The sequence below is a fragment of the Numenius arquata genome, chromosome 10 (assembly GCF_964106895.1).
Source record: "Numenius arquata chromosome 10, bNumArq3.hap1.1, whole genome shotgun sequence".
Lineage (NCBI taxonomy): Eukaryota > Metazoa > Chordata > Aves > Charadriiformes > Scolopacidae > Numenius > Numenius arquata.
Window position 1 is genome coordinate 21,960,965 of NC_133585.1, and position 17,635 is coordinate 21,978,599.

At 44.8% G+C, this 17,635-nt stretch overlaps 1 protein-coding gene across 2 annotated transcripts in view; it reads right to left on the reverse strand.

Annotated features, from left to right (window-relative positions):
- Positions 1-17,635, reverse strand: part of PRKG1 (protein kinase cGMP-dependent 1) — a 560,704-nt gene that overhangs the window by 336,332 nt on the left and 206,737 nt on the right. For both annotated transcript variants that reach the window (XM_074155210.1, XM_074155209.1), the window contains exon 3: positions 1,560-1,673. In XM_074155210.1, coding sequence (XP_074011311.1) covers positions 1,560-1,673 — 114 coding nt within the window. The remainder of the gene's footprint in view (positions 1-1,559; positions 1,674-17,635) is intronic.

The window sequence follows — 17,635 nt, forward strand, 5'->3', positions numbered from 1 at the left end:
TGAGGAAAGATCTCTCTGAGGATGGTCACAGTAGTGACCCTACTACTGCCCCCAATTTAACCAGGAAAAAGGGATTCAGTAAAACTAAGTGCCAAGTGGCAATCTGGAAGTTTACTCAAGAGAGGAGACTTAGTACATGAAAAAGCAAGAAAGGAGCAAAACTGATAGTAAAGACCACTGCCAGTATTATTTCCTGTTGGAGTCACTCATACAAAGGGGTTGAAAATGGAGACAGGAACAGTGAGGGCGGATCAACACCCGCTTCCCATTCGCACCCACGTTCCCCTTGGTTCCTCGGTTGACTCGGGGAAAGGAGATAAAGCATCTCATATAAGAGCAGCTCAACACACTGTCTGAAGTAGCCTGGAGGTCTCTGGGGCTGGGGCTGTCCCCACTGAGCCGAGCATGACTTGTGGAATATGCACATTTGCTACATCATGTGGGATTACCCCAAAGCATTTGCTAATCATTTGGATTACCGTGCCACTGACGAACTGACTATATTGCAGCTGATGATTTACCTGCAATAAACAGTACTTGTAAAGAGGCAAGGTTTGCGCAGGTGAAAATAGAGAACATCAGTCAAGTTCTTCAGAATTCTGGAGACCAGCATGTTCTTCATAAAAAAATCTAGTTATCTTTTCCCGTTTTCTCATTTCTGCCCATTTGTTCTCTTTCTTTCTCTCTCCTTTTGAAACAAAATTAGGTATTTCTAAAAGGCTTTCTTCTGAACAGGGACTCACATGCCTTACTATTTTGCTACCACTTGTTTGTCTTTGCATTATTCTACCCTAACTGTACCCTTCTAACTTCTCCCCTACAGCGTCTTTAAAACACAGAACTATCGATCATTTCCTAAAAAACCTCTCTGCTTAAGATGTCACCATAAACTCTTATCCTTGAGATCAAGGAAGACTGTGGTATCATTAATCAGGCTATTAATCTGAATTTAAAGGAAAATATATTTATGCTGTACATAGCAATGTGATTTTGTCCTCTACTTATTGTGCAACCCAGGCTTTTGCCCAGAACATTCATAAAAGAAACCGGATTACAGGAAACACGCTGAAGACTTAGAGCAGGGGATCGCTGCCACGGAAGGTTTTTTCCTGATTTTGTTTAGTCAGTTTAGGGGCAAAACAATGACTTGTCCTGGAGAAATACATCAGCTATACTTTTGAGTTTCCCCTCAAAGACTTACACTTACAAGGGTCGGATAAGCTCTTCTAAGCAACAGCCATATCTACCATGAAATTCAGAAGAAATCGTAAAGAAAGATATGGTATTAGCTCCTCCGCATAAAGTAGCGTCAGCCGTGCTGTGTTACTGTAGGGGGTTCCCTACGTGAACAAACCTGAGCGAAAGAATCTGGTGAAGCACTTCTGCATCTTCTTCCCACTCACAGTGGCTAAATCCAGTACTATAACCCATGCCCTGAAGAGTTGAATTAAGAAAGCAGAACATCCAACAGAGGCTGCAGCCCCAAAGAAGAGATGAGGAACCCTACTTCCCAAAGCAATCCCGAGTCATTCAACATTAAAGCTCAAAAACGATCTTACTTTTGACAGTTGCTGTTCGGGTGCAATTGTAGAGTATGGCTAACTCCCCAAATACTTTGCCGGGTCCCATGGTGCACAGCTTCACGCCTTCTTTTGTCACTTCAACCTTCCCATCTGTGAGAAAAAAGAAAAGAAAAAAAGAAAAACCAGACCATTTTAAAAGGGAAATTAAGTTCTTTCAGAATTAAGTTTTAAAATGTATTCGATTATCCTGTGAATAAAAACACCAGAGCTTTACAACCTGGAAAGCAATTAAATCTACTACGAAGGACAGCACAAACTCAGAAAAAGGTTAAAAACAGCCATTGCATATTTAAGCTTTCAACACTTGAGGGTTTTCAGTGGAGTGTCTGTACAGACAGGACAGACTCACCAGCACACTAAGCTCAATGTGAACTTTGTTTCATGTATTACACTTCCAGGTGAAATTTTCTCCCATTTTGTGTTAAAAAAGGAAAAGATTTAGGTCTTTTAACACCACACATGAAAACCACGGAGTAATTTTACTCATTTTCACTGAGAAACTAATCCCCAAGAACACTCATCCATGAATAACACAGCTATTATCAAAAGGAAAATTACTTTGATCCGTGGCCATTATTTAATTCCCATCTTACCAGACCTTTCCTTTTTGAACATTTCACCTTACCAGAGCAAGTCCACTTTATCTGCTTGCCAGTACTGTGCCAAGAGGAGACACGAGAGGGATTTAAAAGCAAAGGCTGAATGGAAAGAAAGCAGCTCAGGGCCAGTCTGGGGGTTTCAAAGGACATATGAGGAGCCAGGAGAAGAGAAGGAACTGAAGATGGCCCCACCACCTTGTACACACACAAGTAATGCCATGACAAGAAGCAGAGTAGACACACGTGGGGAATCACAGAATGATACGGGTTGGAAGGGACCTCTGAAGATCATCTAGTCCAGCGCCCCTGACAAAGCAGGGTCAATCGGAGCAGGCTGGACAGGATCACATCAGGTGGGTTTAGAATATCTCCAGAGAAGGAGTCTCCACCACTGCTCTGCCACCCTCAAAGGAAAAAGTTTTTCCTCATGTTCAGATGGAGCTTCCTGTGTTCCAGTCTGTACGTGTTGCACCTTGTCCTGTCATCAGGCACCACAGAGAAGAGCCTGGCCCCATCCTCTTGACACCTGCGCTTTCTGTATTGATAAGCATTGATGACATCCCTCCTCAGTCTTCTCTTCTCCAGACTAAACAAACCCAGGTGTCTCAGCCTTTCCTCAGGGGAGAGGTGCTCCTGTCCCTCATCATCTTTGTAGCCCTCTGCTGTCCCCTCTCCAGCAGTTCCCTGTCCGTCTTGAACTGGGGAGCCCAGAACTGGACCCAGTGCTCCAGATGGGGCCTCCCCAGGCCAGAGCAGAGGGGCAGGATGACCTCCCTCCACCTGCTGGTCACACTCTTCCTGATGCACCCCAGGATGCCATTGGCCTTCTTGGCCACAAGGGCACATTGTTGTTTCGTGGTCATCCTGTTGTCCACCAGGACTCCAGGTCCCTCTCCAGCAGGTCAGCCCCCAACCTGTCCTGGTGCAGGGGGTTATTCCTCCCCAGGTGCAGCACCCTACACTTGTCCTTGTTGAAGTTCATCAGGGTCCTCTCTGCCCAACTCTCCAGCCTGTCCAGGTCTGGCTGTATGGCAGCACAGCCTTCTGCTGTGTCAGCCACCCCTCCCAGTTTTGTGGCATCATCAAACTTGCTGAGGGTACATTCCATCCCTTCATCCAGGTCATTGATGAATATATTGAAGAGGACTGGACCCAGTACTGACCCCTGAGGAACACCACTAGTTACAGGCCTCCAACTGGACTCTGAGCCACTGATCACAACTCTCTGAGCTCTGTCTTGCCTTGCTGAAGTGAAGGTAGACAACATCCACTGCTCTCCCCTCATCCACCCAGCCAGTCATTCTATTGTAGAAGGCTATCTGATTGGTCAAGCATGCTTTCCCCTTGGTGAAGCCATGCTGACCACTCCAAATGACCTTCTTTTCTTCTACATGCTTAGAGATGACATCCAGGATGAGTTGTTCCATCACCTTTCCAGGGATGGAGGTGAGGCTGACCGGCTTGTAGTTTCCCAGATCCTCCTTCTTGCCCGTTTTGAAGACTGGTGTGACATTAGCTTTCCTCCAGTCCTCAGGCACCTCTCCTGTTCTCCATGACTTTTCAAAGATGATGGAGAGCGGCTTTGCAATAACATCTGCCAGCTCCCTCAGCGCTCGTGAGTGCATCTCATCAGGGCTCATGGGTTTGTGGGTGTCAAGTTTTCTTAAATGATCTCTAACCGGATCCTCCACGATCCAGGGATAGAGGCTTCCTTACTCCTTGCTCTCTCTCCAACCTCCAGGGTCTGGGCTTCCTGAGGGCTGGCCTTAGCAGTAAAGACTGAAGCAAAGAAGGCATTCAGTAGCTCTGCCGTCTCTGCATTCTCCATCACCAGGGCTGATCACCCACCTCGTTCAGGAGCAGACCCACATTTTCCCTAATCTTCCTTTTACTGCTGATGTACTTGAAGAAGCCCTTCTTATTGTCCTTGACATCCCTTGCCAGGTTTAATGCCAAGTGGGCCTTAGCCTTCCTTGTTGCACCCCTGCGTACTCTGGCAGTGCTCCTATACTTCTCCCAAGTGGCCAGTCTCTTTTTCCACCTTCTGTAAACTTCCTTCTTCCACCTGAGTTTTTCCAGAAGCTCCCTGTTCATCCATGAGGTTTCCTGCCTCCTTTGCCTGATTCCTTGCTCCGATCTTGAGCTTGGAGGAAGTGGTGCTTAAACAGTAACCAGCTCTTTTGCAAGAGAAGTCAGGGTTATTAAAACTACGACCACTCTTTAGACTGTAACAAATAAAGCTCAAGACAGAAAAGTGAGATTTTCAGGTTATCAGCCACTAAAAAGCCTCCTATCACCTGAAATTGGGAAGCAGATTGTTAAGGGATCCTGCTACGCCAGCCCAGAGGGCATCACTGACTTGCTCTCCGTGGGTCTGTATGTGGCAAGAGGGCAGGTCAGCAATTCCTGGCTCTTACCCGCCCTACAGCTATCTGCATTTGTATGTTAGATACCAAACTGGGCCTGGAATGCTTGCAAATATAGAGAACCAATTCATTTGATAAGAGATTATTAAACCCTGCCTCCTGCAGGGGGAAACCAGAGGTACTTTGTACAAAGCTAGACCACCATCACAAAAAGAACTTCTCCTACATAATATATATGTTCTAAAATACAGTCCTGTCAGCCTGTATCTACATGTATTTACACAAGTATCTGTGTGTAAATCTACATGGCTATACCAATGACACCCCCCAAAGCAAGAATGACTCCAGCCTAGCTGTGCTACTCCACCAAAACAACACACCAACAAGAAAAAGCAAACTTTGAAGGCTCTGAAACAAGTTTAGCACCATATCCCTAACCGGACACATAACAAGGGAACTCAAGTTGAGCAGAAAACTTCAAGTGTTTCCATGGTAGAACAACGAAAGGGGGTAAGGTGTGTAGAGGTGAATGGAAGAAGGCATTATATTGAGGCAGAGTGAATATTAAAGTGTGCCTTTAAAGGTCACAAAGCATTTTGGAAGGGGAGGGGTCTTACACTGCCAAGATCTATTGCCGATTAAAAAAATTAAATTTAAAAAAAAAAAATCCTTGTTATTTGTGAAACAAAAAGCTACTGTTAGATAAATAACATGACCTGAAGGTTATCTTGCCTGTGGGAGTGTAAAGATTGCAGTAGTGTATTCTATAATACAAAAGTACAGAAAGTTTGGGGGCGTTTATTAAAATTTCTTTATCCCAAGTTATTACTAATAAGCAAGTGTGTACGTATAAATATATTATGCTACTATGAAATTACTACCAGAAAGCAAGTATGTATTTTAATATTAAGAGCAAGTCTCTATCACTAGTAAAGCAGCCAATACACTTATGATTATTACTTATATAAGTACACATATATACATCCACTTATATATAAGGAGGAGAAAATGTCATTTCCTTTGTTTCATTTGTTCATATTAATCTAATATCAAGCACAAAAATATGTATTTACCTCAAGAATGAGCAAAATCACCCTTTTGTGGTGCCTCACATATCAAAGACTCCTACATGATTTTAAATACATTTCTTTTTTTTTTTTTTTGACTAGAGCCGAGTTTCAGCAGAGCAGAAATGGGATTACTTCTCCAAAAATCTCTACAACAAAAATCCACAAAGGGCATTAGTTTACCTCACTTTTAGCTCATGGAGTTGTAACTTGTTCCAGAGAAAAGACAGCCAAATCCAAGCCGTAATGCACAAATAGATCCCGTTATTCAAAAGCATTCTGAGATCTATCCCACTGCCCAAGATGCCATCTGTTGCTTCCCGAAGCAATCCACGCTGACCATTTTGTAAGAAAGCTACATGTATACCCATATCCCATTTACTTTCTTATAAGGACTTATAAATAAGAAGCTGGGTTCTCATTCTTATGGCTCAGTGGGGGTTTTTTGGGGGAAAGCATTTCTCACTGTATCAAAAAATTACGTGGTTCACTTATGATCACGCATGATTACAAGTCAATGCTTCATCATCTACAGGTGCTCTCCAAGGGTTGAGAGAAAGAGGACATGAAAATCCCTCCGAGGGAGTGACGATGCCCGAAAGGACCACACTGGGGTTGGAAAGAGCTCACTGCAGTAATACACAGAAATATTAGCTCAGCTCCCATCCATTTACAGCCTGTATTTCACACGTAGAAAATTGAGCTCTCACTGCCGTACCTTGATGACAAAACTCCTGCTGGATCACGGCAGAGGACTTTGAGAGGGAAAGCACAATATTGAACGGATGATTTTTACTACAGTCTTCATGACCCTTTTACTGCATCAACCATTTCCCCTGGTACGGAAGAAACATATCAGTGATGAAATTAAAATACTAATTTAAAAAGCATAGAGAAGACTTCCTAGCAGAATATGTGGGTACAGCAAGAATTCATAAGAAGATGTTCTACAATAACAAAACCCAAGCAAAACCTAATTTCACTTACAGAAGAGGGGGTCAGCTTCCAAAGGCAGAAGTTATTTAGATTTGTATGCAGTTATCTCACCACTGTCACCTCTGAGTTTCAAGCAGCAGCTACAGAGTTGAGCAGAAAACCCTAAGCTTCAGGAAACCCTTAGGCAAGCACAAAGTGCTCCAATTCAATACAGTTTCTATTTCACAGCAAACCCCAAAAGCCATTAAGCAAAAGATTATAGTTAAAATTTCTCATGACTCAAGATAATGCAGGATTTGGCTATAGGTCAGAAAAAAAGACAACAAGCATTTTTTTTTTATTAATTCAATACGGATTTTCTATATGAGAACTGCTCAGATTTGGAGGCAGTTACCAATAACTACTTTTAACTGCTTAACAATTTAAAAGTGCTTTGTATACAAAAACCCCAAGAATTGTTTAAACACTCATTTAACATTTGCATCCAAACTAGTTTATTCCTAATAAATTGTTTGAAGCATAGATTGCAGAGAGGACACACAGGACTGTGCTGTACACACAGGGTAGAGAGGCTCTGCAGAGAGATCTCGACAGGCTGGATCGATGGGCCGAGACCAACGGGATGAGGTTTAACAAGGCCAAGTGCCAGGTCCTGCACTTCGGTCACAACAACCCCAGGCAGCGCTATAGGCTGGGGGCAGAGTGGCTGGAGCTGCCTGGCAGAAAAGGACCTGGGGGTGTTGGTCGACTGTCGGCTGAACATGAGCCAGCAGTGTGCCCAGGTGGCTAAGAAGGCCAACAGCATCCTGGCCTGTATCAAGAACAGTGTGGCAAGTAGGGACCGAGAGGTGATCGTCCCCCTGTACTCGGCACTGGTGAGACCCCACCTCGAGTACTGTGTCCAGTTTTGGGCCCCCTACCACAAGAGGGACATTGAGGTGCTGGAGCGGGTCCAGAGAAGGGCAACGAAGCTGGTGAGGGGTCTGGAGCACAAGTCTTACGAGGAGAGGCTGAGGGAGCCGGGGTTGTTCAGTCTGGGGAAGAGGAGACTGAGGGGAGACCTTATTGTTCTGTACAAGTACCTGAAAGGAGGCTGTAGAGAGACGGGGGTCGGTCTCTTCTCCCAAGTCACAGATGATAGGACAAGGGGTAATGGCTTCAAGTTGCGCCAGGGGAAGTTCAGGTTGGATATTAGGAAACATTTCTTTACTGAAAGGGTTATCAGGCATTGGAATGGGCTGCCCAGGGAGGTGGTGGAGTCACCATCCCTGGAGGTATTTAAGAAACGTGTAGACATGGTTCTTCAGGGCATGCTCTAGTGTCCAAGATTACTGGTTTGTGGTGGGGTGCTGTGTGGGTGGGTGATGGTTTTTGGTTTGGTTGTTGTTGTTGTGTGTTCAGGTGGTGGGTGGTCGTTTTGTTTGTGGTGGTTTGTTTTTTTTTTTTGTTTTTTTTTACTGTTGGTTGGACTCAATGATCTCTGAGGTCCCTTCCAACCACTACGATTCTGATTCTGATTCTGACTGTGGGTGCATTTCTTCCCAGAAATCCTGATTTTTCCAGAAGTCTGTAAGGCGACGTGATGTACAGGCCTCGTTTGTCAAAACAAAACTAAAACTTCCTTTTTTGAAAGCTAATGAATATGAATTTCCTATGCAGCGATTTCAAAGCATTTTATACCAGTTCTGCTAATGAAGTGGTGTTTTGATTCCAGCACCTGTTTCTTATTTTGCAAATTTGGATATAAAGTTACTACACGCAGCTGAAAGGTCTATTATAAAATTTCGGATGGAAATCACATTCATTCAGAGAAGCCTCCCCAACTTAGTTTGAACATGAAAGCAACCTCTATTGCTGCAAAGCATCGATAGATCCCCCTCTCTGGACCCACAGGAAAGGTTTCACCTGTAGGAACACAAGCAATGCATCATAGATTCATAGATTGGTCCAGGCCGGAAGGGACCTCCAAAGGTCATCTAGTCCGACCTCCCCGCAGTCAGCAGGGACACCCCCAACTAGACCAGGTTGCCCAGGGCCTCGTCGAGCTTCACCTTGAATATCTCCAGGGAAGGGGCCTCAACCACCTCCCTGGGCAACCTGTTCCAGTGTTCCACCACCCTCATGGTAAAGAACTTTTTCCTAATATCCAATCTAAATCTCCCCTTCTCCAACTTAAAGCCATTGCCCCTCGTCCTGTCACTGCAGGCCTTTGGAAACAGACCCTCCCCAGCCTTCCTGTAGGCCCCCCTCAGGTACTGGAAAGCCGCTATTAGGTCTCCCCGGAGCCTCCTCTTCTCCAGGCTAAACAACCCCAGCTCCCTCAGTCTGTCCTCACAGCAGAGGTGCTCCAGCCCCCTGATCATTTTGGTGGCCCTCCTCTGGACCCGCTCCATCAGGTCCATGTCCTTTCTATATTGAGGGCTCCAGACCTGCACACAGTGCTCCAGGTGAGGTCTCACCAGAGCAGAGTAAAGTGGCAGAATCACCTCTCTGGATCTGCTGGCAACACTTCTTTTGATGCAGCCCAGGATGTGGTTGGCCTTCTGGGCTGCGAGAGCACATTGCCTGCTCATGTCCAGCTTCTCGTCCATCAGCACCCCCAAGTCCCTTTCCTCAGGGCTGCTTTCTAACACCTCATCCCCCAGGCTGTATTTATACTGAGGATTGTTTCTTCCCAGGTGCAGAATCCTGCACTTGCTTTTGTTGAACCTCATGAGGTTCACCTGGGCCCACCTCTCCAGCCTGTCCAGGTCCCTCTGAATGACATCCCGTCCCTCTGGTGTATCGACAACACCACACAGCTTGGTGTCATCTGCAAACATCAGCGAGGCTGGATTTTACATTCCCAACCTGTGACCGAGTGGCAGCTCTCGGTTAGTCCTAAGTGACCTTCTGGGTTAAAGTATGCTGCCACTTGCTCTTCCTGGCTTTTCACAGGGTGCTGTGAGGTGGTTCTCACAGAGTTCCCTCCTTGCTCCCAAGCTTCACGACCTCTGGACAAAGCTGAATACAGTCTCTAAGAGATCTTTAGGAATGAACGGACTGGTTTGAGAGGTGGTCAGAGCATAAGGAGTCACTTGAGTAACCTCAGCCTTGGTCCACCATCCCCAGCTACGAGGCTGATGGTGGTTTATGGCGCCAAGCCAACCTCTGCTTTGTCTTCTCCCCCTTTCTGAAGCTCAGCAACGTTTCTGATGCCGGAGCCAAACAGCTCCCCGGTCCTCCTCAGACAGCTGTATTCTTCTACCAAGCCACAAAACAGTCCGAGAGAGACTCCATCAGACAAACTCAGCTGCTGCAGGAGAACATAGAACTATTTTTTCCAAAGTACATAAGAGAAAGATTGCACAGGACAGTAGCCTGAGGAAGCCTGGAATTGAAAGGCAAAGGTGTTCGATCTTTGACACTACAGCAAAAGAGGAGATACAGATAAGCTGCTTCTCTTTCAGTATGGTTTAGTAATAAATGTGCTGTTTAATTACAATTTAGTGTACCGGAGAAAGTCTCCTGTTCTCCTGTTGTGTAATTAAGCAACCTGGAACATTAAACACCTAACAATAAATTCTCCGGACCGTGAGCCAAATTCACCTCTTGTGGAAATAAAGGGTCTATCACAGCTATAAACAGAAGGAATTTTACTCATTTTCTTTTCCTAGCTGGCAGTCTACACAGTGCAATTTTCCATGTAGGAAATAAATTGCTTTCTTTGATGTATCAACCAGATAAGGAAAACAAAAGAAATGCAATACAATACTGGTCAATTAGTGGAGATAAATTTGCAACTTCTTTTGACATCTCCATAAGACAAATACTAAATAATGCAAGTGAGGCTTTACTCGAGGCAAGAAGAGAAGATTGGAAAATGCTGCGTTTCTGCCAAAATATTGAGCATTATTGAATTCATCATTGATATTTAATGAGCTGATTTTGTGGAGCTTTAGCTTGCATCCAAACTATGCGTTTTTATGTCAGCTGTAGGAAACTATTCCATATTGACGGAGGACAACACAAGTTACTTTTCATATAGACAGAGCATAAAATAAAATAAAAATCTCTGTGTCTTAGCCAGCATGGAGGACTTACCAAGAATAAAGGCTGGCAGCTCTATTTTGGTGGCTATACTTTCGAGTCCCCTGAGGTCCCTATTATTCTCCATTCCCACATGGACAGAATATGCCCCAAAATCATCTGACCGATGAGTCACTTCATTAATGGTCCTGAAAGCAGTGGCCAAAGCAGTGAAATGGGCCTTTGCCATATCATGTCGGTCTTTTTGATGCGTACTCTCAGCAAGGCAAGTTTTATGAATCAATTCTCCAGCTGAAAGGCTGCCACATCCATTTGGCTTTCTCCCAGCGGTGGTGACCAGCGTGAGGATACAGAACAGTATCTCCAAAAGCCCCCAGTCTGCTCCCAACAGAAACAGCTGCCAGAAATCAGTTTAGCCATGCATAACTCAAAATATTTTGGGTTTGGCAGATGCTCAGAAGTCTCAGTTATATGGGAGGCTCTTTGGTTCTTTTTCCAGGCTCTACTACTTGAATCACATCCCACCTTTGGCAAAAGAAATTTTTATGCTGGAAATTTTCTACCCTTATTCCTTGGATTCAAAGACCAGCAACTTGCCTTTTTTATCCTCGTTCATTTTCCCCCAGTGGTCCTCCTGGACGATGAGAGCGAAAGCCTTATCCTTATTCCTTCGCACGGATTTTTATGTAAATGCCATTCACCTAGACGTAACATTTCCGCGTTGCCAAATGCTTTGCCCTCTTTCCCACCCATTTTTTCACTTGTCATCCAGAACTCGCAACTTTTCTTAGCGACTTGGAAATTAGCTGAGGAAACGGAATATTATTTGCAGTCCGTGCAGCTACTTTCATCCAGTCTTGCTGCCTCCTAATATGTTCGTGGAACACGCTGTTTGCACTATTACTCGTGCTTAAGTGCACTGTTCAACAGATGCAACTCCTCCAAATGATGAACTGTCTTGTCGTAAGCACAATGCTTCTCCTGGGCAGCCTACAATAAGGCCAGGCTGCCACCAGTAAAGCATCACTTTGAAAAAAAGAGAGCGTGTTATAAAAATAGCAACCCCAAATCACCAGGATGATCTTGCACCTTGTCGACGAGGGCAGCTCCATGAAAGCTCCGTGAAAGCCAGTTTTGCATACACAGCTTTGGGTTGTAACTCAAGACAGCTTAAAAACTGGAATCGGTTTGCAAGACTTCAGGTTGATGCACTAAGACTTCGGGAAATCGTAGAACCATGGAATTGTCTAGGTTGGAAGGGACCTTTAAGATCATCTAGTCCAACTCTGAAAAAAAAACCCACCACCAACAAAAAAACCAAAACACACCCACATCACTAAACCATGTCTCTAAGCACTAGGTCAACCCGGCTTTTAAATCCCTCCAGGGATGGGGCCTCAACCCCTTCCCTGGGCAGCCCATTCCAAGGCTTCTTTAAGAACCCTTTCCGTGTCAACATTTTTCCTAAGATCCAATCTGAATCTCCCCTGGTGCAACTTGAGGCCATTTCCTCTTGTCCCATCACCTGGGACTTGGAAGAAGAGACCGACCCCCCCTGGCTACAGCCTCCTTTCAGGGAGTTGGAGAGAGCGAGAAGGTCTCCCCTCAGCCTCCTTTTCTCCAGGCTGAACACTCCCAGCTCCCTCAGCCGCTCCTCACAAGACTTGTTCTCCAGACCCCTCACCAGCTCCGTTGCCCTTCTCTGGACATAAAGCTTTTCCTAAGAAATCCAAGAGGGAATGGCTTCCCTCACTGCCCTGGCCCCCGCCACACGTCCCCTGAGCCCTGGGACTCTCGGCCGGAGCTATGCTTTTGCCAATTAAACTCTGCATGCTAATTACATTGTAGTTGCAAATTTAATTGCGGAGCAATTAAAAGTTTAATTGCTAGCTGACATCAGAGCCAGTCCAGTTAAGATCTGTTAATATTTTTGTTTGTTTCAAAACACAGACTGATAATGCTGTGCATTATTCATGGGGTTGTGCACAAGCCACTCTATGTCTTAATTGTGATGGTTGTGGAGTAATGCGGTTCCTAACGATGAATATTAACACCATTAAAGTAAACCATGATCTTTTTTTTCTTAAAGCTCTACTTAAAATAGACCAATATTGAACCGCTCCCAGCTCCTTTCTTGTCCCAGCCCCATGTTTGTGGTGTCTGCACCGATGGCAGCATCACTATCCCACGCTCAGGCGATGCACTGAAAATAAAGGTTCACATCTCGAGGCTGGTTTTCAGGAAGCGGTGGAAATAGTTCCCGGGAAATAGTCTAATGCTCTTAATAGCATTTAGTCTGACAAGTTATTGCTCTTACAAGTTTTTGTAACACTTCCCCAGGATGCAAAGTTAAATATGGGTCATTATAAGCATAGAAAAGTAAAAATACAGAAGGTTGAAGCATGTACAAACAAAGCAGGGTCAGTTTTGCAACAACTGCATGCACTTGTCCTGGATAATAACACCAGCAAAGCACACAGACTGGTTTTGTTTTGATGAGGCCATTGAGTGCTTTGTCACCCTGAGTCCATCCAACTAAACATTAAACAACATCTTTGGCTTAACTGCATCCATGTTCCTCAAATAAATTGAACTATAAACTAAATTGCACTAATGTGACTCTCTCAATTAGTAGGATAATTTTGTCTCCCAATAATTAAATGGTCATTTTCACTTTCCGGGGGCAGAAGAAAACAGATTAAGTTGACTTTAGGAATTTATCAGCCTGCGTGTAATTTATATAATGGGTAAAAATTCCTGCAGTGCCTTACCAGCTCTCCCTTCCTCCTCCCAGCTCAGAGGCACGGCTGAAAAGCCACTTGCTATTTCAAGTCAAAGTCTTCCATGACTCACAAGCCCAAACCAGACCCTTAGCTTCTTAATTTTAAAGATCCATGAATATCCAATATGATATCTAAGAATCCAAAGTGCATTTCTATACAGCATGAGGTTTCAATAACACACACTTTCGTCTGTCTTCCAGCAAAGCCTTTAACGTCAGGAATGTAGCAGACATTTCTAGCTTATATTTCTCTATTTCTCCTCCTGGGTATAAACAGAAGACATTTGGAAAGCCTAATTCTTTATTTTTAATTGTATATCTCAGCAATGCCGTTGAGATACGGTTAAGTATAATCAGTTTTATCTTTATTCACATTACTGGTCCCTTCTCATCCCATGAGCACGTGGGAACTGTAAGCCCTGATACATTTATCCCTCACCCAAATTTGGGTAAGTTTTGACTGAAGAACTGTAATAAGGGAAAGAAAAACAAGACACATTTTTCCAAATTTAAAATCGTGTTCCAAAACATGGCAACAGTGCAAATTGTTGCAAGTGTTTTGAATATGAAGAAAAATGTCATTTTTTCCTGAGACGCCTCCCTGGAAAAGACCGAGCAACTTCTGACGACATTTTCCAGAACAATTTCATTTTAAGCTGGCATCCGCAGCAGAAGTTTAAAGCTCGAGCTTTTAAAGTTTTGCAAATGACAGGGAAGCGGAAGCAAGGCATGATGGTGTCCCGTACCTAGTCACTTTTGAGATTAACAACACTGTGGAGTCTCACCTGTAAAGTATTTACAAAAAGCCCTGAAGAAAGCTTTTACCTCTTTTAGCTTGTCAGATAAAATGTCATGAGGAAGGTAAACGAAGAAAGTCATAAAGAGTTATGACTCTCAAACCTACTGGTGCAACTGGTGAAACTGCAACAAGTCCCTTCATATGCTCCAATAAACACTTTTTTTAATGGAATGAACTTACTTTCCCTCCTATGAAACGCCCTGAGAGAGACAGTCCAAACCCGACGGACCACGGAGTGGAGAAGACGGAGCCACTGGGCTCCCTGACCAGAGAACCTTGTTTGGGGGGATTTCCAGTGCCAAGACTTCTTCGGGGGAGTAAAGCAGACAGGACAGACACCAGCCCTTTCCAACATCAGCAGAAACCCATGCTGAGATGGCCACAAGAGAGATGTCCAAAAACCAGTAATTATCTACCACCCCAGGCTGCCTCACCTCGCCCGGCTGGTTGAGACCTACTGGCAACACGGGGGGAGTTTTGTTGTTTCTTTTCAAAAATGACAGGCTATGGCTATTCTTTAGCCTTTGCTTTAAGAAATGGCAGAGCCCTGGAAGAGGCTGCCCAGGGAGGTGGTGGAGTCTCCTTCTCTGGAGACATTCCAAACCCACCTGGACACGTTCCTGTGGGACCTGCTCTGGGTGGCCCTGCTTTGGCAGGGGGTTGGACTAGATGATCTCCAGAGGTCCCTTCCAACCCCACGTGATTCTGTGATTCTGTCAAATGGTTTTGAAACTGGGCTCAAAACTGTGACTCAACGTGCACAGTCTCAGCAGCCCCAAGCAGTGAATAACAGTAAGATTTCTCGGATTTAAATCGAGACTTACTCTAGAGAAAGGATTACTGGAGATAAAAGCAGATCTGCATCCCCGTTTCTTCCCTGTCTGCAGAAACGTTTTGAGAAATAGAGAATGGAAATAAAGGGAGGTGATGGTCAAAATCTGTAACAGCAGCCTAGGGGCAGAGAGGAGCTCAGAGGATTGAGAGCATCTGAAAACAGGATAAAGAAACTTCCTTTAAAGGTAAGAATTAAAACCCAGATGAGAAGGCGGCAGGAAAGTGAAGCAAAGCATAGAGAGTCGTATTGGAGACTGTCTCACAGAACTAAGGGTCTGCCCAGAGCAACTCAAAGCAAGATTTCACCTTCAGAGAAGTAAACAGGATGGACCGATGCTGTTTCAACACTTCAGATTTAGTTCAAGTGCCTCTACAGGTTATGGTTAACCTTCTTTAACAGCCTCACGTGGAACAAAGCTCTCGCAAAGCACACTGCTAACATTACCCTTGAAAGCAGAAGCAAAGAGTTCCTGTCTGGCTTGCTAATGAATTAACCCAGAAGAAATACTCTGTGCAACGATGTTAATTCTCAACTATTTTCTATTGTGACCTTCACAAGCAAACTCTGCAATCAGAGCTAATTAAATGGGTATCTTCCACTCCCAGCCAGGTGGGGTTCTGTCTAGGAGGATCTAAAACTTGAGGGTTTTTTGCTGTTAGAATGATTTTTGTTATTGTAAGGATTTTGTTAATGGTGGAACCTAGAGGACCCGGTCCCAAGTGGCGAAGCACATCCTCAAACACCATATAAAACATTCAAAAATATACGCATATATATACACATATATATATCCTCTCTTTCCAAGCTTAAATTCCAAGATCCTTACAACTCTAATATATATGTTCAGGGGGATGGATATGTGACCTCCAGAAGTTCCTTCTAATCTCAGTTATTCTTTGACTCTATAAATTGCTTCTGATGGCAGGTTTATTTCAGCCTAAAGGTGTGAAGGTAGGATTTACCTTGGCAAACATCATGTAACGAGTTTGTTCACAATGAGGCTGTAAGACCACGTTAAAATCTCTGAGATGGTGAAAAAAGCTGCTAGAGAAACCTCTTAAAATAGGGTGTGAGTTGGCAAACAAAGATAACAAGGACTCCAGGAGATTGTTAGCTGTCGAGCAGACAGAGAAGATGGAAAAAAGCAATGCCAGATAGGAGATGTTTGTCTGGGATAGATTTGTTACAGTCGGCACAGAGAGTACTAACAAAGTGTGGAGTAACACAGGTGTGTCGCAGGGCCATAAACCTCTTCCCTTGGCCAAAAAGCAGACACTTTTTGCCTGTGACAGCACTGCTAAAGATCAGTGTGAATTTCTTGTCTTCACTGCACCGATTCTAGCTTCTCTCCCTCAAGTCTGGCTGAACCACTGAAGATGCTCATAAACCAACGGACTGGGGTGCAGATGGAGAGATACGCAGGCTCCCGAGTAGGATTCAACGTGGCAGACTATGCTATTACTCATGGAACGACAGCAGTAACAGACCATCTTCACTGCGTGACTACAGACACCTTATTACCCAAAGGATCAGCTGAAGGATTACAAAAACCCCTCCTGTTTCAGTTTGGGATAATTTGGGAAAGCAATGTAAGTCTTGGTTTGCACAAATCTGTTTACCCCTGCTCTCAAAGCCCATGACCGCTCACACTGACGGACGGGGCCCAGCATGGGACACAAGACGACCCATTGCTCCAGTTGTGGAGCAGCATCTCCACGGCCCCGGCTGGCTGGATTTCAGGGGTAAGAGCCACCCAGAGCAACACACCAAGGCCCAGCCGAAAGGTGCCAAGGGAGGCAGGGAGAGGAGATGGGTGCACAGAGGCATGTTTAGCATATGTATACATACATATATATATATACATGTTTATATATATTAAAAAATCCCATAGTCCTCCCTTAAACACTGGAGAATTCTTCACCATCCACCCACCGCACCAACAGTTCCCGGCTGTACAGCAGCCCTACAGAAGCAACTTCAACATAAGAGGGTTTCTCGCTGCTAAGTCAACACTTTCTCGATTTTCTAGTGGATAGCTGAGTGTGCCAAGAAGAATCCCAGTTGTGATGTAGATGCTGGGGGATTTCTCAGTTTGACTTTCCCATTTTTGAGGAACTCACAGAATCACAGAATGATATGGGGTTGGAAGGGACCTCTGGAGACCATCTAGTCCAACCCCCTGCCAAAGCAGGTCCACCCACAGCAGGTTGCACAGGAACGTGTCCAGGTGGGTTTGAATGTCTCCAGAGAAGGAGACTCCACCACCGCCCTGGGCAGCCTCTTCCAGGGCTCTGCCACCCTCACAGGAAAGAAGTTCCTCCCCATGTTTAGGTGGAACTTCTTATGTTCAAGTTTCTGCTCGTTCCCTTTTGTCCTGTCCCTGGGCACCACTGAAAAAAGACTGGCCCCATCCTCCTGACACCCTCCCTTTAAGTATTTATAAGCATTGATCAGATCCCCCCTCAGTCTGCTCTTCTCCAGACTAAACAGACCCAAGTCCCTCAGCCTTTCCTCATGAGAGAGATGCTCCAGGCCCCTCACCATCTTTGTAGCCCTCTGCTGTTAAGGTGCAATTCAGGAGAACATGTTTTCCCGCAGCCAGTGGGAGATGCACACAAGTCATGTTGGCAGTTCATCCT